The 27,502-nt window shown below is 46.6% G+C and overlaps 1 protein-coding gene and 1 long non-coding RNA gene across 2 annotated transcripts in view; one reads left to right on the plus strand and one right to left on the minus strand.

Moving 5' to 3' along the window:
* Positions 1 to 10,348, minus strand: part of CAPN8 (calpain 8) — a 42,424-nt gene extending 32,076 nt beyond the window's left edge. Inside the window, exons 1-2 of the mRNA XM_034764657.1 lie at positions 9,359 to 10,348; positions 2,957 to 3,026 (exon numbers count right to left, since the gene is read on the minus strand). Of these exons, the coding sequence (XP_034620548.1) occupies positions 2,957 to 3,026; positions 9,359 to 9,595 (307 nt within the window). The 5' untranslated portion in view covers positions 9,596 to 10,348. The remainder of the gene's footprint in view (positions 1 to 2,956; positions 3,027 to 9,358) is intronic.
* LOC117874493 lies at positions 1,183 to 21,451 on the plus strand. The gene is made up of 3 exons (XR_004644998.1): positions 1,183 to 1,457; positions 15,323 to 15,475; positions 16,092 to 21,451. It is a non-coding gene; the product is annotated as an uncharacterized LOC117874493 (long non-coding RNA).
* Positions 21,452 to 27,502: the final 6,051 nt, after the last annotated feature.

The raw sequence follows: 27,502 nt of genomic DNA on the forward strand, positions 1-27,502 counted from the left end.
CAACTTTAAGTGAAACGATGTTAAGCGAATCCAATTTCCCCATAAGAATTAATGTAAATGGGGGGGTTAGATTCCAGGAAAAAAAAAATTTGCCTGCATTATATACATTTTAAACAATTTTAAAGAAGTAATTTCATACAGGTATAAGTTTTAAACAATGTTAAAGAAACAATTTAATTCTACAATTCTCACTGCTGAGTATGAAGCTTGGGGTGGTGGAGTTAGAGAGTGGAAGAGGATGGATTGTCCGGCTGCTCCTCTTGCTGTTCTTGCAAGCACAGGCACTGACTTTGCCGGGGGCAGGGGGCTCAACCCTCGGCCCATCCACTCCACCCCTTCCCCCAAGCCCCCACCCTTGACCCGCCTCTTCTCCCCCTCCCCCCCCTTTACTTCTCACGCTGCGTCCTCGCTCCTCCCCCCTCCCTTCTGAATGCCGCAAGCCAGCTGATTGCCGCGGGCAGGAGGCGGGGGGGGAGGCGCGCCGAGTCCTCACTCCTCCCCCCTCCCTCCTGAACACCGCAAGCCAGCTGATTGCCGTGGGCAGGAGACAGGGGGAGGAGGGGGAAGGCGCTGATCTGCGGGGTCTGCCAGTGGGCGGGAGGCTCTGTGGGTAGCGAGGCGGGGGGGGGCAGCATAGGGAGGCTGCCAGCTGTGGAGAAAGCAGGCAGCCAAACAACGTAATAGTGGAGCATTGCACAACTTTAAATGAGCATGTTCCCTAATTGATCAGCAACATAACAACGTTAATTGGGACGACTTTAAGTGAGGAGTTACTGTATGTATGTATATATTTTTATAAAGGGACAGAGTACTGTGGAGCTGATAGAAGCGATTCTATAGAGAGAGGCAAGCCGGCCATCATTATATTATCAGCCTGATTTTCTACTCTTCCCACAAGCCAAAAAGGATTGTTTTGAGAGATGGGCTCAAGCCAGACAATTTTGATTCCGATTTCAAGAACCTCCCCAAAAGTTATGGAGTGATCAGCTCCACGGCTTTGGGGTTCTGCCCACAGGACTCTGTTAGGAAATCTCAGAAATATGCCCCACCCCCTAGTTCAGAGCAGGGGTATTAGTTTTGGCCCATCTTTATTATTCCTGCTATATGATTTACTTTGGCATTAGTCCACGGTGAAAGTCTCTGTTTGCAAAGTGCCGCAAGGCTGTCAGACTTCCACGCGGGGGCTGAAATGAAGAAGGTAAAGAAGGAGCTGGAACAACTGGCCCTGAGGGAGCCTGAATTCTATTTATGGCATTAACTAAAACGATGTTTGTATGTCAGACCAGACAGGGCTGGAAGTATGCTCCAGTCCCTTAGCTTGTAAGCTGCCATGGAAAAGAGGTTTGTATTCTGGGCATGTAAAAAAATCCACATCCATTACAGAAACTTCATAGACTGTGATGCTGACAAGAAATGGAGCCTTTACTATTCTTACTGAACAACCCTCTGAAAATGCAGTAAGTGATCTCCTATGCCCTGATCCAGCGTTAAGTGAGTAAATATTCTGGCGCAAGTATATGATTGTGCCTCTTATTTTTAGCAATTGGAACACACACACTGAGGGATTTTCTAGCAATTGCTTTAATGGAGCTGTGTTTACTGGGGCAGCACTTGTGTCATTTACTGTCAATGACTTGCAGAAATGGCATGAATCTTATTTGCACAATTGATGAGACTGAGGTATGGTTAGAACTACTGCAGTAAGCACCTTGGAGGAGAGGGAGCTCAGACGCAATGTAACTAATCTATCAAGTTCTTATTACAGGGCTTTCAGAATTTTAGGCTGTGTGTGTTGGCAGGAAAGCCTGTAATGCTGCTGCTGCTTTCCAATGATGGATCTTACCAGTTGGATAGCAAAGAAAGAGGGCATGTGTTGGGTTAGAATAAGGCCTTAAAAAGGAATAAAAAAAAACAGTTAAAGCCCCTATTAAAGTTCTATGTAAAGCAGCATTCGAAAAGCAGGTAAGGAAGAGTCAACTTTGCTATGATGGATGATAAAATGTCTTCCAAACATTAATCAATGCTGCTCTGCAATTCAAGGAGAAATGTTTGGTGCCACCTTGGCCTGCTATATTTAAACTGTGCGCCTGGTGTATGGTCTCCCCTTTCTTTCTCCATTATTTGCTCACTGTTCTGCACCAAATGCTGTAGAAATAGAATGTTCAACATGAAATTGGAACAAATTACTTGTTAAGGAGGACCCTGCTGAGCTGATGTGCTCCATTAATTTCTGAACGATGTGGTCAGCATTCCTCACTTGTGGCCATGACCAGATGGATTGTCCTGCCCGTATGTTGATATGGCAGATAATAGCACAGACCACTGTTGTTAAGGTTGTAAAACAATTTCCATTTTAACCCCTTGTTCTCATACACTCAGACCTTTCGGAAATATTGAGCTTCTGGGATGAAATTGTCCATGCTCATTAACTGTTCTAAGGTGAAATTAGTTGGAAAGTCTGAATAAAACCCCCCAATTATTTTAAAGATATGACAGGGTTTTTAAAAACAAACAAACACATTTTTATTGTAAAGTTATGACGGGGTTAAAAAAATCCCACAAGCACATATTTTTCCCTAGTATAAAAATTTCTTACTTTTTAAAGTGGTAACTCAAAAATAGCTGAACTTCAAACTTGCTATGTAAATAGGAATGAATGAGCATTATGTGTGCTGTTATGTGAATATATGTGTGAGTTTGGGAGGAAATGATATAAAAACCCCTCCTGTGGATCATCAGCAGGGTTTGAACCTGTGACCTTTGGCACAGATTTCAATTATTTGATCTAAAAAGAGTAATTCCATTAGCTGGTAGAAGTAGTAGGTTCTTGCCTTTTTGCTTCTGTGTAGTGCAGAATGGAATACACTTAGGTAGTGTGTTATATGGCTTTTCAAATAACAAAAGGTATTTTCCTGTCTCTAAAACAAGCAAAATTCTGCTCAATTACTCTACTCACCCAGGATCCCTTGGCGAATGTCTGTCCGAGTGGCTCCTCCAACTATAAACTGAGGATTGGTACATAACTCCTGAAAATAATGTTGTTAAATTCATGTTATTGTTGGTGGTCTGACAAAAGCTGCAGTTTGTTTCTGACCCATATTATTTCAATTCAAAATCCAGAAAAAGAGAAAATGTAAACATTTCCAATATATTTAAAAGATCAAGATTAAAAAAAAAAAACATTGGAAAAGTGTTCTTTGCCTGTGTTATTAGCAACATCTCAGGTTATGAAAACTCAGCTGAACTTTAAATTCTAATATACTTTACACCCTTTGAGCCAAATCAATGCCCTTACTCAGTCATTTCTGCCATTGACATCAATGAGCGTTTTGCCTGAATAGGGAGTGAGTAAAAACTGAGAAGGAACTTCAGGGTTTGGCCATTTTTGTTTACTTTGCAGTTCATTGAGCTCAATCAATTGAAGTAGGTTGGTCAGTTTCACTTTCTGGTACTCAGGCACTAACATCCTGCTGTTATTTGGGCTAGTGTTTGAACTTCCCACACCCATTTTCAATGCAGTGAAAGACTACATATGCAAACATTTCTATTGCTATTAGCTTTTGTAATTCTCCCACTGTTTCAGAAGCTTCTTTTGGGGCCAGCCAGGGATTTTAAGTTAGAATGTCTTTTCTCTCCACTGCAAGTCTGAATAGCCCTCAAGTTACAATTAGGGATGAAATTGTCAAAGGTGCAATTGTTTGAAAAGTCTGAATAAAATCCTCCAATTATTTTAAAACTAGGACATGGTTTAAAGTCTCTCCATTCTCTCCAAGGACAAAAGTCTTCACTTGCTCTGAGCACTTCACGTGAGTTTCTAAATGAAGGTGATAAGCAGGGCTGGCCTTACCAGGAGGCGGAACTGAGGCGGCCGCCTCAGGTGCCAGACTGTGGAGGGGCACCACTAGGACCCAGAGTGTAGAAAATTGTGTCTGCTGCTGGTGCATATGTATTCTCTCTGCTCTGGATGTACAGAGATGGTGAAGTGCTGTGCTGGAGGAAGGAGGGCACAAGAGACATAACAGGCAGGCAGGAGAAAAGGTGAGAGGGAATAACAGAAAGCAGCAGGAGCTGCAGGGAGAGAGAGGAGGAGGAGCCTCTTATGTACCTCTCTAGCACCCCCAGGAGCCTGGACTGATTAACACCAGCTTCTCAGGGAGCTTCCTGTTTCCTGCTGCTTCCCTGAACCCACTTGAGGAGAACAGGCAATCAACTGAAGTAGTAGGAGCCAGTTAGGCCCTTAAAATGCTGATATCTTCCCTCACTCAAGCCCTGCTACCAGCCTGCTTATTTGTCCCCTTCAATTGAGTGTTGAGAGCCACTATAGCTGGCACAGAACAGCAGTTGTGAGTGAAAGAAGAAAACGCCCGTCTGGGGCAGCATTCAGAAAAGCAAGCAAGCAAAGGAAGCTTTTCTATCTAAGCAGGAAGGAGCTCTCCTGAGACACATAGACACAAATGTTCACGGTGAGCCTTCTGGCCCCAGTGAGGATGTGAGTGGTGAGGAGATGCCTGATCTTCCAGTTAGTCAGAGTGCAGGTGACCTGGCAACTACTGCAGCATCCATATCTCCATCTCAAATGGATGTAACCATGCACATTCCTGAAGAAAAGTGTAGATCAGAGAAGAGCGTGGTGGAGGCGCAAGAAACAGCTGCTGCTGAGTTTAGTTCCTTAAGTCTAGATGATCCAGGACTGTGGACCCACTTGAGCAATAGCCTGAGGGACTTCCTTGTACTGCATGGGCCACAGCAAGTGAAAAACTTCATGTTCCCCAAAGACAATGCCAGTAATGTGTTGGATGGAAACTTCTATTTTCATTGTCTTTGGGGAACATGAAGTTTTCCAACCCTCGAGCTTTTTTTGTCCCATGCAGTTCTCATTCATTGAACTTGGTGGTCAGTGATGTGGCATCAGCTTCTAGTGAGGCTGCTGAATTTTTTAATGTAATTAAAAGGATCTATGTATTTTTCTCTGCATCAACTGCATCAACTCATCGATGGCAAATTTTGAAGCAACATCTGGGAACATCCTCTCTGACACTGAAATCACTGAGTGCCACACGATGACATCCTCTCTGACACTGAAATCACTGAGTGCCACACGATGGGAAAGTTGAGTGGAGGCGATAAAGCCTATCAAACACCAAATTGGGAAGATAGATGATGCCATAGTTGCCATTATGGAGGATAATGCTATGACAGGAACTATCTGTGGGAGAACAGTGGCAGAGGGAAATTGACTCACCAGAAACATACATAACTTCAAATTTCTGTGTGGCTTAGTGTTGTGGCATGACATACTGTTTGAAATAAATGTTGTAAGCAAGAGACTCCAAGGTGTTGATCTTGATATATCTGGAGCAATGGAACAATTGGACAAAGCAAAGTCATACCTACAGTCTTACCTGTCAGATGAGGGATTTCAAAACGTTCTGAAGAGTGCACAGAAGTTGGCAGAGGAACTTCACACTGAAGCTATTTTCCCACCCATTCAAGAATACAAGAGTCACCAAAGAAGACGACATTTTGATTATGAGGCACGGGATAATCGCATAAGAGACCCCAAACAACAATTCAAAGTTGAATTCTTTAACCAGATGCTAGATTGTGCAATACAGTCAGTTGAAGAACGTTTCATGAGGCTCAAGGAACACAGCAGTATATTTGGGATGTTTATGATATTCCAAAACTCCTCACTATACCTGAAGAAGACCTACACCAGCAATGCAGGGCACTAGAGACAGTGTTGACACATGATGACATGTGCGATATTGATGCGAGTGATTTAGGCGATGAACTGAAAGCCCTTTCAAGATACATTTCAGCAGGATCAACTCCAAAGGCTGTTCTGGAATATATGTGCACGAATAAGATGACCACCCTCTTTCTAAATGCTTTTTTTGCTTTGCACATACTTCTAATACTTCCTGTAACAGTTGCCAGTGGAGAACGCAGCTTCTCCAAGCTGAAGTTAATAAAAACACATCTACACTCCACAATGACACAGGAGAGGCTGGTCGGCCTTGCAACCATCTCAATAGAGCATGAGCTGGCCCAGACTGTGGACCTTCAGGAAGCAGTTCAAATCTTTGCAACCAAGAAGACACGGAAAGCACCACTTTGATTATTCAAACAGATAAAAATGCCAGTGTTTACTATGCAGACAAGAAAACTTACATTTGCTGTTCAGGTGTTTTAAAGTTAAGTGTTACTTAAAATTTTTGAACAAGGCATTTTAAGTTGTTAGTTCTCCTTTATTGGGGTAGGTAGCAGAGCAGTACCATGAGAGGAGTGGAATAGGAAGAAGGCAGAATTGAGACCTTTTAAAGTTTTGGCCCAAGCGAGAAGGCATGGGGACTGTCATTTGAGCTCCCTGCTTCAGGTGCCAAAATGTTGTGGGCCGGCCCTGGTGATAAGCAGCATACAGAAGAGTTAGTGGGATGTAGGTGTTAAGAGAGAAGCTGAGATTCTTTCCCCGTGGGAGCTGGGCCCTGTTGCCAGACAGCTTGCTTCAGAATACACATCTTTGGATGGTGGGGGAGCCAGGGTGGGCCTTATGATTTATGCTGCCCTAACAAGAGAGGTTTCTGCAATGCCTGAGAGGAGAACTAGTCCATGAGCTGGCTCTCCCTTTAATCCTGCTGCTGGAGAGGAAGTGGGGTCAGCTTGTGAGTCAAAGGCTAGGTCTATACTACCCGCCTGAATCGGCAGGTAGAAATCGACCTCTCGGGGATCGATTTATCGCGTCCCGTTGGGACGCGACAATCAATCCCCGAATCGGCGCTCTAACTCCACCAGCAGAGGTGGTAGTAAGCACCGCCGACAAAAAGCCGCAGAAGTCGATTTTGCCGCCGTCCTCACAACGGGGTAAGTCGGCTGCGATACGTCGAATTCAGCTACGCTATTCACGTAGCTGAATTTGCGTATCTTAAATCGACTCCCCCCTGTAGTGTAGATGTACCCTAAGCTTGCATGAGATAAAGCTCTCTGAGGTGTTGCCTGCTTTGCTTATGCCTGCTTTTGGCCCACTGTCGAGCAACCTTCCCCCCCCCTTCCCCCCCCCCACAGTATCCTGTTCTCTGGGTGGGTAGGTTGTAGGAAGGGGGATGGGGCACTGAGCAGCCCCCTCCCAACAGCCCACGTACTGCAGATCTCTGCTGCAGCAGCACCTGGTGGCAAAAGAGCCCAGCGTGACTCATTTTCAGTTAGGGTACATCTACACTGCAATTAAAAACCCACGGAGGCCGATGCCAGCTGACTTGGGCTCGCAGGGTTCAGCTAAGGGGCTGTTTAATTGCAGTGAGGATGTTCAGGCTTGGGCAGGAGCCTGGGCTCTGCGAGGGGGGCAGGCCCCAGGGCTCAGCCTCCAGCCTGAGCATTTACCCTACACCACAATTAAACAGTCCCTTAGCTGAGCCCTGCGAGCCCAAGTCAGCTGGCACCAGCCTCAGCGGGTTTTTAATTGCAGTGTAGACATACGCTGCGATACCTGTCGTTTCTGAATCTATGCCAAGTGATTAGACAGTACATGTCTTCCTAGGCATTGTCTACTTTCCTCCAATCAGTTTTATACAAACCTAGTGACAAAGCACAGAAAAAAGGCCTGTGATGGAAGGATATGTGTCCATAAAACAGAGATGCACTATGCACTGGGAGCAGGGGTGCATTTAGCACTGAGTGTTTGTTTCATGACTGGCCATTTTCCCAGCAGGAACTTACAGACTCTGAGTCACCACCACCCAGTTCAGACAAAATCAGGTGAAGGATAATTCCATTCCCCCAGAATCCAGGGCAGAGCTTACAGCAAAAAAACCAAAACCCTGCAGAATGGAGAATCCAGGGGGGAAATGAGCAGGACCTTTAAGCATGTTACTTCTCACTGAAGATTTCCATTCCTTTCAAAAGTCATTCCTGGTCCCTTCTCAGGTGAATGAATAAATGGAGGGTTAGGATCCTTCGCCACAACTTGGGGCGGGGCACAGAGCACTCAAGCTGCCCTTGTGGTTGCTATAGCATCCTTGAAGCTGCAGTAGTGTTCTACACAGCCTCTCTGCATAGGGCATAGTCCAGCAGCACTTTGTAGATTGTCTATGACTCTGTCCCTCCCCCAGGTTCCCTTCCACCACTTTGCTGCAACGTGCAGGGGATACAGAATTCCTGCCCTGGCTGGCTTTGCACCATTCAGGGCTGGAGGATTTAGCCCTTCTATTAATCTTCAGTGTTAACCCTAAGGTAGTCCATGACCAGCTAATATGTTGGTCATCGTGACTCTGTTTACGCTAGGCAGTGAGTGGTGTTTAACAACATGTTAATTCAAATGTGTGAGTTAAAATGTTTTCTCATCCAATGTCAAGTGTGGACATGTACAAGATGTGTTTCCCTAGCCCGCATGCACAAAGTATTCAAGTGCCAAATTAGGAAGCTGTCAAAAAATAAGGGGGGTAGGGTGGAGAATTGTAATAAAAAATGTTATTTTAATGCAGTAAGTTTCAATTTTTCATTCATTTGAAAATTTTTGCAACACTTTTTATTTTGAAATTTTTCTTTTTTGAATGTTTTCATCTTGGAGGAGGTGTGTGTTCAGTTTTAAAGTTTCACACACACCCCTCCCCTCCCCCCCCACATTCTTTTTTCCTTTTTACCAATTTTTCCTTTTATCACTGAAGGAAAAAAGGAGAGGGAAAAGGAGAGAAACAAGGGAAAAAAGGAAACCCAATAAACAAAAAACAAACAAAAAAAGCCCAAACCCCTACATTTTTCATTTTCATTGACAACTCTAATTTTTTCATGAAAAAGCCCATTTTTTAAAATTAAAAATAAATTTCATTCAGAACATTTCAACCAGCTCTTCAAATTATGGTGTTTTGGGGGTTGGAATTTTTAAAACTTTTATTTTAGTACAAGCCTAATTTTCCTGGAGTAATACTGGGAAACACATGACGCCAGTAATAAGCTTTAACTGGTGACAAGTAATTCCCAGGAGGTTTGAAGGTTCCATTTGGATAAGCATCAAAAGTTCAGATGCTTTTCTCAATCGTACTGAAACCTCTCATATCTGCAGAGTGGTGCTGGAAATCTTATGAGAACAGGCTCTCCCTCAATATTTCTGGGGCTTCTCACATCCCAAAGGGCTTGAAGTTGGACAGCAGCCTTTTTTATGATACTCCATTACTTTCACTTCTGGTTAGAACCGGGGAGATGAGGAAAGGTGACAAAGAATGAAAGGAAAGGATAATCTATGCCTTTTCTAGACTTCAAGAAAGTTCCAGCTCAGATTCAGTTTGGATTTTGGAGTGAAAGTTCAGGTTGAATCTTATTTGATCTGAATCTAGTAAAACATGTAATGATGAAGCTCTCTTACCGTGGGTCGCTTCCAAACAATACCCTGCGTTTTAGGGGAATACGGCCCCAAGTCCCTATAGCCCAGGGCAGAAGGACCGGCTGGGAATTCTTCATCCTTAAACAGAGTGCCAGACTGCAAGCACTGCTGCCTCAGAGCCTCATAATCCTGATTTAAATACTTCACTGCCTTCCCATTGGAGCCAAGCCCTTCTAATACAGCTCTCTCTTTGGCCAACTTAGCTGCGACTCCTGCCATCACTGTTTGCCTCCAGCGGGTTGTTGTGTCAGGACAGGACAGCTCCTACCTTGTGAACAAGAGGGGATGAATATAAGTGAGCAACCAGGTGGGGTGGAGCGAGTGAACACATTACACAGTCCAGCACCTTTGGAGGGAGGAGGCACAATGCAAGTGCAAATATGTACTCAAGACAAGAGGAAGGAGAAGCTGGGAGGAAACAAAGAACCTGGTTTCATGACTCACTGTAGATTCTGGCTCTCATTATCTTCTCTATTTGTATAACAGCCTGGGAGTTCCCTCTCTCTATATATTTTAGCAGAGGGCAGGGAATAAGGGGGAAAGTGTTTTAATACTAAAGATGGCTCCGAGCCACATAATTCAGATCAGTTCTAAGCCTTCATGGGTGCTTGGATCCAGGGGTTTTGTTCAGCCTGTTATAGAGGACAGACCAGGATCACAGTTAGGATTCTGATACCCTGCTCCTCTTCCAAGGTCAGGGATGTTTAGCTCAGGGGAACATTATTAGAGAGATGGAGGCTAACCACAAAATCCAAGTCTGGATTTCCACCATCACCAAAGGATTGGGGTGCTCAGACCCAGGGTCTCACTGAGGTTTACAGTGTTTTACGTTCAGAGAAATCTGCCTTAAGTGACATTTCAGGTCAGTTTGACCCAAGTTGAAACATTGTGGCTTGTTGAACTGAATCAAAAGATTTTATTTCGAGTCAGTTCAATTGCATCCCTCTTGACCGCTGAAGACTGTAGATGGAGTGGAGATTAAGGATAATCTAGGCATGGCACAATATCTAAACAAATATTTTGCATCGGTCTTTAATGAGGCTAATGAAGGGCTTAGGAATAGTGGCGGCGTGACAGAGGGGAATAAAGGAGGAGGGATTGACATTACCGTATCCGAGGTAGAAGCCAAACTTGAACACCTTAACGGGACTAAATCGGGCAGACCGGATGATCTTCATCCGAGAATATTGAAGGAACTGGCGCGAGAAATTGCAAGCCCGTTAGCGATAATTTTTAATGAATCTATAAACTCGGGGGTGGTACCGTTGGACTGGAGAATAGCTAATGTGGTTCCTATTTTCAAGAAAGGGAAAAAAAGTGACCCGGGTAACTACAGGCCTGTTAGTTTAACATCTGTAGTATGCAATGTCCTGGAAAAAATTTTGAAGGAGAAAGTAGTTAAGGACCTTGAGGTCAATGGCAATTGCGACAAATTACAACATGGTTTTACAAAAGGCAGATCGTGCCAAACCAACCTGATCTCCTTCTTTGAGAAAGTAACAGACTTTTTAGATAAAGGAAATGTGGTGGACCTAACATACCTCGATTTCAGTAAAGCGTTTGATACGGTACTGCACGAGGAATTATTGGTTAAATTGGAAAAGATGGGGATCGATATGAAAATCCAGAGGTGGATAAGGAACTGGTTAAAGGGGAGACTGCAGCGGGTCATACTGAAAGGTGAACTGTCAGGTTGGAGGGAGGTCACCAGTGGAGTTCCTCAAAGTTCGGTTTTGGGTCCCATTTTATTTAATCTATTTATTACTGACCTCGGAACCGAATGTAGGAGTGGGCTGATAAAGTTTGCGGATGACACAAAGTTGGGAGGTATTGCCAATTCGCAGAAGGATCGGGATATTCTGCAGGGAGACTTGGATGACCTTGTAAATTGGAGTAATAGAAATAGGATGAAATTTAATAGTGAAAAGTGTAAGGTGATGCATTTAGGGATGACTAACAAGAATTTTAGTTATAAGCTGGGGACGCATCGGTTGGAAGTAACAGAGAAGGAGAAAGACCTCGGAGTCCTGGTTGACCGCAGGATGACTATGAGTCGGCAATGTGATGTGGCCGTGAAAAAAGCCAATGCGGTCTTGGGATGCATTAGGCGAGGTATATCTAATAGGGATAAGGAGGTGCTGCTTCCGTTATACAAGGCACTGGTGAGACCTCATTTGGAGTACTGTGTGCAGTTCTGGTCTTCCATGTTTAAAAGGAATGAACTCAAACTGGAATGGGTACAGAGAAGGGCCACTAGGATGATCAGAGGAATGGAAAACCTGTCGTATGAAAGGAGACTCGAGGAGCTCAGTTTGTTTACCCTAACCAAAAGAAGGCTGAGGGGGGATATGATTGCTCTCTTTAAATATATTAGAGGGATAAATACCAGGGAGGGAGAGGAATTATTTCAGCTCAGTACTAATGTGGACACGAGAACGAATGGATATAAACTGGCGGTGGGGAAGTTTAGGCTTGAAATTAGACGAAGGTTTCTAACCATCAGAGGGGTGAAATTTTGGAACAGCCTTCCGAGGGAAACAGTGGGGGCGAAAGACCTCTCTGGCTTTAAGATTAAGCTTGATAAGTTTATGGAGGGAATGGTTTGATGGGATAATGTGATTTTAGTCAATTAATCAACAGCGTGCCATTGCTGGTAAATAGTATCAATGGTCAATGAGGGTCTGGCTGGAGAATCTTGCCTGCATGCTCGGGGTTCCATTGATCGCCATATTTGGGGTCGGGAAGGAATTTTCCTCCAGGGTAGATTGGCAGAGGCCCTGGAGGTTTTTCGCCTTCCTCCGCAGCATGAGGCGGGGGTCGCTAGCTGGAGGATTCTCTGCGACTTGAAGTCCTTAAATCACAGGATTTGGGGACTTCAACAGCTGAGTCAAGGGAAAGAGGGTGGGTCAGCTTTTGTGGCCTGCATCATGCAGGAGGTCAGACTAGATGATCATACTGGTCCCTTCTGACCTTAAAGTCTATGAGTCTATGAGTCTATGAGATACTGCAGTGCTCCACGGCCCAATTCTCTGCTCTGGGGTGGGTTCCTTAGCCAAACTACATCTGCCATGATGCACTGTAGTCAGCTCTCTGACCAAGCCATCTGATGCACCATGGGAATCCATGACTGCAGGTGCATCATGGGAAATGCAGTCTGGCTGGGGAGTCCAGGCTGTAGGACAGAATGAGGGCAAGAGGCATCCAAACTACAACTCCATTAAGGCACCACAGCACCAGGTGCAGGTGCAGTTTAACGTCAAAATGATTCCAAGTGAATTGCTTTGATTTGGCTCAACAAATTGAAATGAAATATTTCAGTTCAGAAACACTGAAACATTTTGCTTTGAATGAAAATTCAATCAACATATTTTGGAACTTTCCAGTCTGTGAGTAATGTCAATATTTCTTTTTTCATCCTGAATCGGGGCAAAAACAGATGCTGAAATATCAGAAATTCTGATTTCCACTCAGCGCTACTCTAAGAGAGTTCACTGGTAAATACTCTTCCTGATAATCAACATCAGATTTCCTTTGTTGCTTTCATCCCATTTCTCCTAATTGTGCCATTCCAAATCATTGTGCTCCCCCCTTTGTGTTTACACCCACCAAATACTTGTAGACCAGGGTAGGCAACCTATGGCACATGTGCCAAAGGCAGCACGCGAGCTGATTTTCAATGGCACTCACAATGCCTGGGTCCTGGCCACCGGTCGGGGGACTCTGCATTTTAATTTAATTTTAAATGAAGCCTCTTAAACATTTTTAAAATGTTATTTACTTTACATACAACAATAGTTTAGTTATATGTTATAGACTTATAGAAAGAGATCTTCTAAAAACATTAAAATGTATTACCAGCACGCGAAACCTTAAATTAGAGTGAATAAACGAAGTCTTGGCACACCACTTCTGAAAGGTTGCCAACCCCTGTTGTAGACAAACAACGTGACTAGCTTTTAACAGGTTCTCTTATCTCAAAAAAGGTTTCCTCCCCTAGGAAAAATTCTTTGCCTTTTCAACCCTGCTGCCTAAACTTACTCATCTCTTCTGTAAACAGAGCCATTATTTACACAGGCCTGCACCGGTTACAAAGCAAACTGTGCTTGGGAAAGCCTGATCAATCAAAGAGAAGGCAGGAGGGTCAAGTTATATCCAGTGAGGACTAGCCTCCAAAAAGTTGCAGACATTGTACAGAGAGGAAGCTGTGCATAGGTCAGCTCCAATTGTATTGGAGGAACCAGAGCTGCTACTTTCAAACTCCAATCTCTGATTTAAAGGGAGACTGCCAAGCCAGGGATATTTGGTCATAAAGGCACTAAAATTTTGCATGTATAAAGCGTCTTATTTCCAAGGATCTCCAAAGCATCATACAAATGTTGGTTGACTACATTTCACAACAACCCTGTGAGATAAGTAAATGCCGTTATCCCTGGTTTACAGGTGGGGAAACTGAGGCACGTAGCACTTAAGTGATTTTCCCAGGTCACACAGTGAGTCAGTGGCAGAGCAGGGACAGAACCCTGGAGTACTCATTACTGGTCTGTCTTAGATTTGACCGGTAAGCACAAGACGCTGCTTCCCAAGATTCTCATTAATCTGTAGCTTGCTGTTTGTAACATGTAGGTAAGCGTATTTTACTGTGCCATACCTCCCAATATTTCCAATGGCTAAAGCAGGCTGCAGCACCACTCAGGTTTGGCCTGTCGTCCCTCTCTGTCTGAAGGAGTAGAGGGGCCAAACCTGAAGTGTCGTTGCAACCCTGTGTAGCAGGTCATAATGCCACTCGGTTTGGGGGCCCTCTCAAATAGGGGGCCCAGGGCAAACTGCACTTCAACCAGGACAGGAGGCTTTGGAGGGTCAAAGTGGGACAGTTCCATAAAACCTGGGACTGCTGGGAGGTCTGCTGTGCTGGGTATATCACTGCCCTGACTGGACAGAATATCAAAGGACATTAGTCTCCAGCACTTTCAGGGCACACCTTCTATTGGCACTAAATTAATTCACAAATATGTTTCTAAAAAAAAAAAAAAAAAATATCACTGAATCTCATTAGAGCAACCCCGCTAAAAGCCAGAGACTGTGTTATCATAATTAGAGATGGGCGCAAATTAAATAGCAGTTCCCCATGCCCTTAAGCTCTGGGGGAAGGAGGGGCTGGGGTCTGATTCTCAGTTTGCAGGTGGCCTTTCTCTGTGTAATGGATCACATCAAAACCCTGGCTCAGACACTTCAAAACGTGAAGGTGTTTAGAGTCCCAGCTCTGATCACAGTGTATGTCTTTCCTTCCCCTTTCCTTGGTATGCTGGGGGTATGTCTACACAGGACTCGCGCTGTGGTGCTAAAAACAACTGTGTAGGTGTTTCAGGTCAGGCTCTGAAGACTAGGGTGGGGGTAGACTGCAGAGCCCAAGCTCCAGCCCGAGCTGCAACACCTACACAGCAGTTTTGAGTGCTGTAGTGCAAGCCTGAGGCTGTTGACCCGGGGTCTGAGACTCGCTGTTGTGGGCTGTGTGGACATAGCCTATGGTTCCCAAGCTGAGAACTTCCTCATACCCATTGTCTAAAGGCTATATAGATTCTCGTCTTACGTTCAGTTTTTGGGGGGTATTGGCAGCTCCTTGGTAGCTCCAGGCTACAAATCTCAACTGCACTGTTCATTGAAATGCAGTGTTCTCTGGGATGTGTGAATCATCATTTAGGTTGAGAGACTGTTACTTCCTATATGTTCTTTGGCGAGCAGGCAGCTCCACATATATTAACGAATGTCACTTCTATTACGCCCTGTGTACACTGTAACTCCTACCAAGGTCGGGGACTCAGTTGTAAAGCCACAGCATGATTAAAAGATAGTTTGTTCCCACCTGCACTGCATGACTGAACTGTATTTTCCCCATCTCAGTGCATTATCATGTTGCTGTAGGTCCACCAATATCGTTGTTTTTACCAGGTAGACAGGACCTTAAAGATGATCAGCTGCATGTTGCAAGCTCAGAAAGCAGAGCATTTTCCTCTGCTCCCTCCTCTGATCGAAGTGCTTGTTGTGATGTTATCTGCTCTTAAAGGGAAACACAGAATCCTGAACCCAGGAGCAGCAGGGCACGTACATTTTCCAATTTTGTTTTTAAAAAGTATTGTAACAAACCCCTGGGATTTCTGGTTGTGTGCCCATACTGCACACCATGACCCCTTAGAACTTCATGGAGGCAGCAGGGATAGAACGTAGATCATCCTACAGTCAAAAGCTCCCCTCCCATACTGCTTCAACAAAAGGAGAATCTCTACAATCAATTATCAGTAGGGGGTCTATGATACAGTTGAGCAGTTTTCATTCTGTTCAGTGGAGGAAAGTGATGCACATGCCCTCTAGCCAGTTCATTATGGTAAATATCCTAGAGTAATACCAGACTATACATGTAGATTTATAATTATAATTCAAAAAATCATCTACAGTATAAATCATTGAAACTTTTAATAGGAGAAAGAGCAACCTGACCATAAAGACAAGATTTCCTATACCCAGTGCAGTGCTTTATGCAATTCTGACCATACCATGAGCATGCTAAGAGATGCTTTGGGCATGAACCGTTAGATTTCCTCACCTTTGCAGCAAATGATGAAGTTCATGATCTTACGCTCGCTGAAAAAATTCCTCATTGTGACACATTAACTGTATGTGAAATACAAACCACCACACTGAATTCTCATTGCCGGTCTAGGTTTAATGGGTAGAAGATGGGAAATGTAAAGCTGAGACTGATGTTACACCTTGGCTTATGGCACTGCAGCAAGAAAGGGAACTGTAGTGTGACCTAAGCAGGGTGAGTTATTAACCATACATTTTCTCGTTGGTATCCCTTTGGCGTCCCTTTATTGCTTGGAATGATCAATTACTTTGTCCCAGACACAAACCTCCTGCACTTTCCACAATAACTGATTAGCAGGGAAACTGGTCAGGGGCTGGTAAAATGTGCTTGTCTCAACAAGCCAAATGGAAACACATTTGCAGGGGCCACTTGCCATCCTCTGAGGATTGCAGGATCAGGATTCCTCTGTTGCCTGCCCTCTTAGCCTTCAAGTCAGGGTCAGGCCAAAGGCTAAGTTCCATTGCCTGTTTCCCCTTTAACTCCCATTGCAGATCCCCCTGCAGACCCTGGCGATCTAAGGGGGATTGGGTCGGTGGGAATCAGGGGCTTCCCAATCCAGGACACGTCTCTAACTACTGTGCCCAAGGTCTGAGCACTTCTGCCATTGGGCACCTTCCGATTCAGTAAAGATGGGTCAGCTGATGTGGGCTATGTGGGGAAGAGGAACTGGTTATGGTTGTACCCGGAGTCACAGGATGAAATTAAGCAATAGTTAACTGAGCTGTATTTCAGGAAAACTTCCCACAGGGGAGATCTATAAGATAGGAATATAGTTTCCCAGGGAAGTGGTAAAAGCCTCACACCTATCTACCATACGGAATAATCCTTCATTGACAGGGACCTAACTGACATGGGCGACCTACCTGTTTTGTTTCCTCAGGCTTCTGATTCTAGTAATAAATCCCAAATTTTGCACTTCTCCCTTTGCTGGATTGATCAGTGTCCGCACTGTCTACTGCCAGAGTAACATATGGAAAATGATACACAAGCACCACCTAGAGGCAACAAAGAGGATTAAAAAGAGATGATTACTTATTCCCATTCAGCAATGAACAAATCAAGTCAGTTACATCTCAGAGGGGAGGGGGTTTTCAGTGACCATCAGCATGCATAGAGCTGTCATAGGAACGGATTCCAGTGGGAGTTGCTGACTCTACCCTGGAGAAGAAGAGACTGGCAGCTCAACCATTGTGTCCTCCATTTAAATGGAAATTAATAGGTGTTCGGTCCCATTGTCAGAAACCCAGACACCTGGCAACCCTAAAATGATAAGGGGCAGTCCCTAGGCACTCTCTGGAGGCAGTGATTACACGGGAGCTGTTTTCACAATCTTGTGGGGCTCTGAGGGCTCATGGCCTCATGCCAGCCCTGTACATTCAGTGGTTGCTAGTGAGCTAATTCTTTACTCTTTGGGGATGTGTTTTGCTGGTTTTCACATGTGACCAGATTAATCCCTGGGGTGACCCCGGTGACTCTCCCCCACAAATACCTACTAGATAAGAGTGCTACAAAGTCAAAAGAAACTGAAGATGGATTGCAAGACTCATCATTAAACCCTGAGGGGGAAATTTTCAGAAGCCCCAAAGACATTTAGGAGCACAAAACACATTGACTTTCAATTGGACTCAGGCCCTAAATACCTTCTGTGCATTCAAAAGTCCCCCCGCCCCCATCCCCAGCCTTGTGGGAAAACTAGTCTTACAAAATACTTAATCGCTGGTCTCCAGATATCATCACATGGAAAAATGACATATAGATTGAGAGCAATATCGCTTCTCAGCTCTCTGAGCTCTGGTCAAGTGTAGTATATCAATTTAATAATGGATATATCTAGAGCTGGTCAAATCATTTTCACTAAAAATGGCTTTTAAGATGTGGGGGGAAATGCAATGATTTTTGCGTAATCATTTTATATCATTCAAAATTGTCCAGTTTCTCATCAAAGTAAAAAAAAATTGCTTTGAATCAGTTTTGCAGGGATTTTTTTCTTTTTTGTCCCTCCTCTTTTTCGGGGGAGGGGGGGAGGGAGAGAAAGGAGGGAATAAACTATACCAGGAAACAAAAATAATGGTTTCAGCCAACATTTTAAAAACTCTATGAGCCATTTAGAATGAAATTAAAATTGTTTAATTTTCTTTTTAATTTTTTTAAATTAATTGCCATTTTTCAACCAGTTCTAGATACATCCTTTACATGGGAGATTTAATTGCAGCAAAATTACCAGTGTGTAACACTGCTCTCTACTGGAGGAAATCAGACCAGCTTAGCAGTGGTGTTGGCCCTATAGTGAAAAGAAATTCTTTTATTTTGACCAGTAGGGACCAGGAAAACATGAGATCTATCTCACTATTACTGCAGAGTTCTGAGTGGCCCATACTAAGCAGCACAGGAAGAACCACGAAGTTCCTAAATAGTCCCGGGTATGGCTCTGAAAGTTTTTTCCATTGCAATCTATGATGATCCAATATATTTTCCATACCGAGGTATGAGGGAGTATACCTGAAGATGCCATTGAACCACTGAGATTTTATTCCATGGAAATCCAAAAAAATGGTGTCCATTTCTTAGACCTGGCCGGGGAGGAAGATGGCTCACTTGGAACAGTAGCACTCATCTCCTGGTTGCAATTATGTGACAGGCTGAAGTTCCACACCACATCTTGGCTCATACCCAATACTGACAGTACAATGGCATTACAATGCAGTAGTGAAGTGTGAAGAAGGGCTGCACTTTTAAAGATGACATACCTAATGCTGCCAACTCTTGCAATTTTGTTACTAGTCTTGCAGTTTTGGCCAATATCTACATCCGCGCATATGTGTTTGAGAGACTGAGGGGCTGACTGCCTTGTAGTGATCAAAACACTTTCTCCCCCCCAGTAAAACTGATCCTAACATCGAAAGGTGTTTGTAAACTGAGTACAAAATGGCTGCCATGTGCCCCAATACTGCTGTCTAAAGGGCTTTAGGGGGCGGTAGAAGATGGTTGAACAGGCTGTATGTAGAATTCTATGTGCCACAGCTGCCGAATGGAATCAGAAAGGTCTACATAAAACTCAGTTCCATTTCATCGTTGCCTTTTTGCTGAAAATCACACAGTGCTGATTTGTGGCAGCTATACACAGCTTTACCACTAAGTGGAGCCACACAAATATTTTTAAAAGCAGTCATAACAATTACATCCTACGTTGCAGATGAGCCACGTTACAGCGTAGTTAAATTCTAGGCTTAGCAGATGAACTTCTTGCACCAGTGATGGATTATTTAAATAGGCCTAGTCTTTCACAAGCTAGTTGTTCAAATAGTTCAGTGCTGCCTAGTGAACAAGTTTGTGGACCTAAACCTGCCTTTAATACTGTGCCATGTACCTGTGATGTCTCACTGGACCGAGTGTGTACTTATGCAGCTGTCAACATGGAATTGAATATTGTCATTTAAGAACACGGCAGCATATGGCTGGCCCTATGTTTTGTGAGACCTTATGCAAATTAACATTAGCAGATCCTCTTCCAGTACCCCCATCATGTCTGTCTCGTTTCTCCCACACCTCAGCATCCTGTTTAAAATATAGTGACTCTCCTAATTGTGAGGCTCTGTGGCTTCTAGTCACCTCCTGGGAAACCAGGAGAGAAAGCTGAACCTTTTGAAGCTAAGTCGGGAAGGAGAGTTAAGAAATGCAGTAAGTGGCCTAACAGAGTCAGCTGAGATCACAGAAAAGAAATCAGGAGGCTGACCAGCTGGGTACAAGCTCAGGACCCTGAGAGAGAAGGTCTCTTGTGTGGCCACATAGGTCATAAAGACCTACAGTTGCTTCTGCTGCAGTGGCATGTCACTTCAAGGAATCTGAATTTGCTGTTTGATAGAATATGTTCAGATGCAAAGATTTGTTCCTTCATCGGGTCAATTTTTCTACAGCATTTAACTGTGCTTGCCACAAAACAACAGCAAACGCCACTGGAGAACCCAGCAGTGAGCCTCTTTAGGATTTTGGCTCCGGTGCTGTCCTCATATTTGACTGAATACACACACATACTTTGAGTCAAAGGCAAGCTAGCCACATTCTGGTGTCTGACTTATAACAAAGGTTCTGAAGGCTTCCTCTGATATAAAGTGTTTAATGAATGCATAATGTATGCCACATTTTCCCATTTGGTAGTAGTTATGGCTTACATTGTCTTAAGTGAAGGATAAATGTATATGGAGTACACTTCTTAGTATAGTAGAGACATTTGAATTCTAGAAGATACAAAGCATCACCAGATGCACAGAGTGATGCCCTAGGGCCACAATATTAAAAATAAACTTTTTCTCATATTTTTCAAGAAAACCACCCTGCAATATTTCATTAGTAGTATAAATGAGGTATTTTATGATCCTTTGCATCATTACTGCTTGAAAATATTTTTTATCTGATCAGATAGTTCTGAATAGGTTCTTAGTAGATACATGTCTTGGGATGCTAAGTTTTAAAGAAAGTCCATCTCTTCAAATATAAGCCAGATGATCACTGAACACAGAACATGGATGCAACACAGAATGTTAAAGTGCGTTCAGTGCACAAAATATTAATACTCTTCACTGGAAAGTGAACTGTGATTGGCTTCAAATAATCCCTGACTCAGACAGAAAAATATGTAACAAATGGTTTTAATTTCCCCTCAGGACAAAACAATATTACATTGGCAGCGACTGGCATATTAGCATGCAGCTCAAATGAAGAAACTGCCTAAATATGTGTCAACTACTTATGCTAAACAATCTGTTCCATCTTGTATTTAGCTGTGACACTGAGTAAGTTTCCCAGACCTGAAGAAGAGTTCTGTGTAGCTCAAAAGCTTGTCTTTGTCACCAACAGAAGTTGGTCCAATAGAAGATATTACCTCACCCACCTTCTCTCGCTAGTACAGGTACAGTCATAGCATGTGTTTGGCAGGGAATTAGCAGCATGCAGGTTAGAAGCACAAAGGAGAATGGATAGATTAATAAAAACAATCGGAGTGGTAGATCTTGTTCAGCCACCAAGAGCAACTCCAGCCATGTGAGTAATTTATGGCTGTAGCCATACTAGAAAAGGCCAAAGAGGAGAAAAAGGGTGAGCGGGGACAGCAGGAAATTGCAGAGGGTATAAGGTAACTGAGCTCAGATTTGGACCCTCATTTTTGTATTTATTCTAGCTTTGAATTACTTATTATTTCACTTTCAGAAGGAGACACTATATAGCAGCATTTTTCAAACTTCGGGTTGCGACCCAGTACTGGTCAGGCACTGGGTCGCTCTGGTCAGCACCACCGACTGGGACGTTAAAAGTCCCGTCGGCGGTGCTGCCCAGCTAAGCCAGGTTAGTGCCTACCTGTTTCGACATCGCGCTGCGCCCCGGAAGCAGCCAGCAGCAGGTCTGGCTTCTAGGCAGAGGGGTCTGAGCACCGGCTCCACATTCCCATTGGCCGGGGAGAGGGAGGGCGTTGCCTGCAGGTGAGAGTCACGCGAAGTCGCTTGCGCGCCTCTGCCTAGGAGCCGGACCTGCTGCTGGCCGCTTCCGGGGCGCAGCGCAGTCTGCGGTGCCAGAACACGTGGGAAGCCTGCCTCTGCACCCCGGCTGCGCCGTTGACTGGGAACCGCCGGAGGTAAGTCTGTGCCCCAAACCTGGAACCCCTTCCTACACCCCAAACCCCTCATCCCCAGCCCAGAGCCCTGACCCCCTCCTGCCCACGAATCCCCGGCCCCAGCCCTGAGCCCCCCCAAACCCAGAACCCCTTCCTGCACTTCAAACCCCTCATCCCTCAGCCCCAAGCAGCAAAAAAAAAGCACCGCCCCGCCATAACACCCCCCCACCGAGTGCTGCGCCGCCGAAACGCCCCCCGCCGCATGCTGAATCCCCCCACACAGAGCGCGCCGAACATCCCCCACCGAGCGGAGCACCGCTGAACACCCCTCGCCCAGTGCCGTGCCACCGAACAGCCCCCGCCCCCCGCCGCGCTGCCAAACACCGCTCGCCCCCCCGTCAAGCGCCATGCTGCCGAACACTTCTGCCCCCTGTGGAGCGCCGTGCCGCCGAAACCCCCCCCGCCAAACAGCCCCCCCCCCCCCGCCGCACTGCCGAACACCCCCCGCCGAGCTGCCGAACACCCCCGCGCCCCGTGGAGTGCTGCGCCGCCAAAACCCCCACTGAGCACCGCGCCGCAGAACACCTCCGCCCCCCGCGGAGCACCGCGCCACCAAACACCCCCCGCCTAGTGCCGTGCTGACGAACCCCTCCCCGCGGAGCGCTGCGCCGCTGGAACCCACTCACCGAGCGCCGCGCTGCCCCCCGCCACCCCAAGATTGGCCGCCCCTTACCAGGAGCCGCCCCAAGCACATGCTTGGTTGCCTGGTGCCTGGAGCTGGCCCTGATCCCCAGCCCCAAGCCTGCCCCCACAGCCCAGCCCCCCTCCCCCACCCCAAACCCCTGAGTCCCCATAGGATCATAGAATATCAGGGTTGGAAGGGACCTCAGGAGGTCATCTAGTCCAACCCCCTGCTCAAAGCAGGACCAATCCCCAGACAGATTTTTACCCCAGTTTCCTAAATGGCCCCCTCAAGGATTGAACTCACAACCCTGGATTTAGCAGGCCAATGCTCAAACCACTGAGCTATCCCCCCCATGCACCCCAAACAGCTCAGCCCCAGCCCAGATCCTGCACCCCCAGCCCAGAGCCCTGACCCCCTCCCGAACCCCAACCCTCTGCCCCAGCCCAGAGCCCCCTCCCACACCCTGAACTCCTCATTCCTGGCCCTACCCTGCAGCCCTCACCCCCGCACCCCAAACGTCTGTCCCAGCCTTGAGCCCTTCCCACACCCCAAGCCCCTCATCGCCAGCTCCATTGGGTCATGGGCATCAACAATTTTCTTCAACTAGGTCCCCAGAAAAAAAGTTTGAAAACCACTGTTATATAGAGTAGTGAACTGGCTACGGTGTATGTATATTGCTGCTCTCTGCTGGATGGAATCAGAATTGCTCAACTGTTTGTCATAACTAAGGCTACGACTTAATCATGGGCATTTTTAGTAAAAGTCATGGACAGGTCACGGGCAAGAAACAAAAAAATCACGGCCGGTGACCTGTCCGTGACCTGTACCATAAGTACCCCTGATTGAATCTTAGCAGGGGAACCTCGAGGGGGGAAGGCAGCTGCTCTGGTGGTCCTGGGGGCCAGCTGCCCAGGGACACCAGAGCAGCAGCTGATGCGGCTGGCCCAGGAGCCAGGGCCAGTCCAGTAGCGGCTGGTGAAGCTGGCTGCTGGGCCCCCGGAGCGGCTGGCTTCAGAGCCGCTCCAGCAGCAGCCCGTGCGGCTGTCTGCAGGGCTGCCTGAGCAGCTGGCCCCAGGGTCAGTTGCTTGGGTGGCCCTGGAGTCAGTCAGACTGGCCTTGCAGAAGTCATGGAGGTCACAGAAAGTCACAGAATCCGTGACTTCCACAACATGGAGCCTTAGTTATATCTGTGCTTTCAGCCACATATAGAAAATTGATACCACACACCCAGCTAGCACAATCATAAATAGCAGTGTAGATATAGTGAGGTACTGCGTAGGTGAGTAGAGTACAGATACACAACCACCTTAGGTTGTGTACTCTACATGATTCTCTACATGCCCAAGCAGCGCCTCTCCATCTATATCAGGGGTCTCAAACACGCGGACACGGCCTGCAGAGTTATTTGCCTGCCAAGCTCCCCGCTCCCCCCCGGAATTATTTCCTGCGGCCGCCAAGTTCCCCTCCCCACCACACCGCATCCCCGCTCCTCTGCCTACCTCCAGGCGCTTCCCGCCGCCAAACAGCACTTAGTGCTTTCCAGGAGGGAGTGGGGAAGAGCAGGGAGCCGTGCACTCAGGGGAGGAGGTGGAGAAGAGGCGGGGCAGGGATTTGGGGAAGGGTTGGAATAGGGGCAGGGAGGGGGCGGAGTTGGGGTGGGGACTTTGGGGAAGGGGTTGGAATGGGGGCGGGGCCTCATGGAAGGGGTGGAGTGGGAGCTGGGCCGGGGGCAGTGGGGGGGGGGAAGGGGTTTTTGTACATTTATATGAAAAGGTGTCAGTGATGCGGCCCTCAGGCCAATGTACTAGTCCTCATGTGGTCCTCCTGGTGATTTGAGTTTGAGATCCCTAACCTACACTGTTATTTTTAGCACTGTAATGTCCCGCTGCTGGAGCCTTTCCCCATTGCCTCCCTCCCTACCAGTGCCTTTCACTGCCACATGTATCTGCACACCGCAGTGTGGATGGAGCCTGCTTTTCACTGCGGCATGTAGCTATACATACCCTACACACCATTGCAAGTGTAGACAAGGCCAAAGGCCCTATAATGCTACCAGCTACAGAAAATTCTCTAGAGCGGAAGTGGTAAAAGCCTGTAACTTTGGAACAGGTGGATGTGAGTTATCTTCCTGCTGCTGCTGCTGACTATCCCAGTGGCTGTGGTGTGCAGTGTAGTGACAACCGGGCAGTCCATCCAAGGGTTTGTTACAACACGAGTATGCCCCTCCATTATGTTGGGCAAGATCTCCTATTCCAGTCTGGCCAGTATACTTTTATTCCCCTGTAATGAACTGTTATTTACTTTTCCTTTGGTTTAATTGTATATCTTTTGTCCTTAGGGTTAATGGCAATTATCAGCTGTGACCCCTTTTGCCTAAAGGTTGTTGTTCCTTCTGCATGGGAAGTGGAAGTGCTCACTTCCTCTTCCGGTAAGCAAGACTTTTACTTGTCCCTGTGTGACACATCAGTTGAGCCAAACACACTTGAAGAACCACCCATAGGCTTTGGATTTAAATACATCAAGAGGAAAGGGCTTCTCACAGGCCGAGTTTCAAAGGCAAAGGCTTCTCTAAGCTAGAGCTTCCCCCTCATCTGCAGGGTGCAGGGGAGAGACCGAGACCTACCTCCTAGAAACCATTCCCCTCCAGACAGAGATTCTGAAGAGCTTACTCTACACAAAGTCCCTCTGGAAGGAGAAATTCACTTTCACAGGAGAAATTATATGGGGGCTTTGTGATCATCACGATACAACAGAAATTGTAAGCTATTCTCTCTCTGAACTTTCACTGGACTCAGCAGCAACAGAGTTGGGAACCAGACTCTAGGAGATACAACGGACCCTCTACTGGAAGATGAGGCAGTTAGTACGGTGCATTACAGATGCAGCACATAAGAGAACGCTGCCCTTCCTCAATAGACACACACCAGCAGACTGAGCCTAACAGCAGCAGTGGTGTGGCTCTGGTCCAACTGCCCCTCCCCCAGCACAACTTTTGTGGGGAAGGGGCCTGCCCCTTTAATGGCGCAGTCTCCCCCACCTCACACACACTCCAGAAATAGCAGCGGGGAGTCGGCACGAGTAGTGCAGCTCTGGCCTAGCAGCCCATCCTCATCCCCAGGAACAGTGCTAGAGTTGCCAGGTGTCTGGTTTTCAACTGGAAAGTCTGGTCAAAAAGGGGACCTGACAGTGTTTGGGCAGTACTACTGACCGGTCACCAAAAGTTTGGTTACCTGACTGTCCAAAATTGGCTTCTGTTCCGCCGCCGGGAAGACGGAAAGAGCAGCTGCTGGAGGAGCTGGTGGAGCATTCAGGAACTTCCTTGGGCCAGAAAGAGGTACCAGCAGCTGGCTGCTGGGGGGAGGGATACTGAAGCGTGCGGCATTTGAGGAGCAGGGCCGGTGAGCGGGCTCATTGTCCGGGCCCCCTTGCCCCTGCCCCGCCTTTAGGGTGCTGCCCCCCATCCTGCCCTAGTCACCCCTCCACCCCCGGAGGGGGACTCTCCCACACCCCCACCCCAGTCACACCTCCACCCCTGGAGCACAGCTCTCCCCCGGTCCTGCCCCAGTCACCCTTCCACCCCCAGACTGCAGCCCCCCCCATCCTGCCCCAGTCACCCCTCCACCTCTAGAGCCCTGCTCAGCTGGTGGAGGGAGGAGGTGGAGAGAGCAAGAGGGGGGGGGAGGGAGAAGAGGAACAGGGGCTGGGGCCTCAGGGAAGAGGCAAAGGAGGGCGGGGTCTTGAGGGAAGAAGCAGAGCCGGGGTGGGGCCTCAGTGGAAAGAAGCAAGGTAGGGCAGGGAGTGGGGGAGGTTCTGGCTCTCAATGTCATTTTCACAGATTAGAAAATTGGCTACCCTAAATAGTACCGGGATGGCTCCAGCCTGGGAAGGACTAGCACAGCTATCCTGCTCCACCAACAGCAGCCAGGCCACAACCATCGTCACAGGACACCTTTCAGAGGGGGGTACCTACACAGCTAAATGTCTAGCACCAGCCCTGTGGGCAGCTAGGAGTTGAGACTCCCTGTAATCTCACTCCATCGCTTTCTCTCTCACTCTACGAATAAAAATCCACTTTAGTACTGGCTTCTCATGCCTTGATTACACTGTAATCATTACAGACTAACAACGGTTTCCTTCAGCAAGCAGCAAGTTCCCTCTCTGTTTGGGGAAAGTTGGCAATTCAAATGGCCAGCAGTGGTGCAATCACATGGAAAAAGTGAAGCCATGCAACCTCATGAGTAAGGAAAACAACTCTGGAATTCAGTCACCCCTCCCTTCTCTTCTATGTGTCAGCTCAGCTCCCATCACCAGCAGCCATGGGCACAAAGCTTTGGGCTCCACCTCACCAGCTGCAGGGCTGGTTATTGTTAGCTCCCTTTGCAAAGCAGTGGATGGACTTTGCAAGCATACAAATGACTGACACAAACGACAAACTGGATTAATGCTGACTTGAGAGCAGGGACTAAAATGGGATTTCAAAGCAGTTAAAGTTCATTAACTCTGCCACTCTCCAAATGCTTGAATCATTCACATAAAGAATCCAACTCATCCTAAAAGGCAGGACCGGCTCTAGGTTTTTTGCTGCCCCAAGCAAAAAATTTTTTGGCTGCCCCCCACCCCAGTCCTGGGCTCTCCCCCCTACCCCCCCACAACTGCACCCTCCTGCTGCCCCAGCCCTGGGTCACTGGTAACTCACTCCCAGTGCGGGTCATTCAGCAGGAATTTTGGATGTGCACAGAACACAGACAGGATTGGTTCCCATATGGTTACAGAACTGCAGTAAAGTGGAACAATTTTCAGCTTGTGTGACTGGAGGATATCTGGATGCATATTATAAGACTGTCCTACATAAATGAGGAAAAGTTGAGATGCCTTTATTTTCCATTCTTTGTTTCTATGGGGAATGCACTATCACGGTCTTCCTTTTAAACAAATAAAACTACAACTTAAAAAAAAAAAGCAATGGCTGTTGAAAATAGCAATTCCAGTCTTAATAACCACTGGGAAGCATTTCTTGCTCAATTTATTCTACTTTTTGTACAGCACGTTACAGTGGATCACTATATTTGATTTGGGAGAAATGAAGTAACAGCTGCCCAAACTGAGCTTGAGCACTCCTGAATTTTGCAGTGTTCAAATCTGGAAGGCAGGGGTGGGGGGGGGGGGGGGGGGGGGGGGGGCCGGAGGGGGGGCGGG

This window comes from Trachemys scripta, chromosome 3 (genome assembly GCF_013100865.1).
Source record: "Trachemys scripta elegans isolate TJP31775 chromosome 3, CAS_Tse_1.0, whole genome shotgun sequence".
NCBI lineage: Eukaryota > Metazoa > Chordata > Testudines > Emydidae > Trachemys > Trachemys scripta.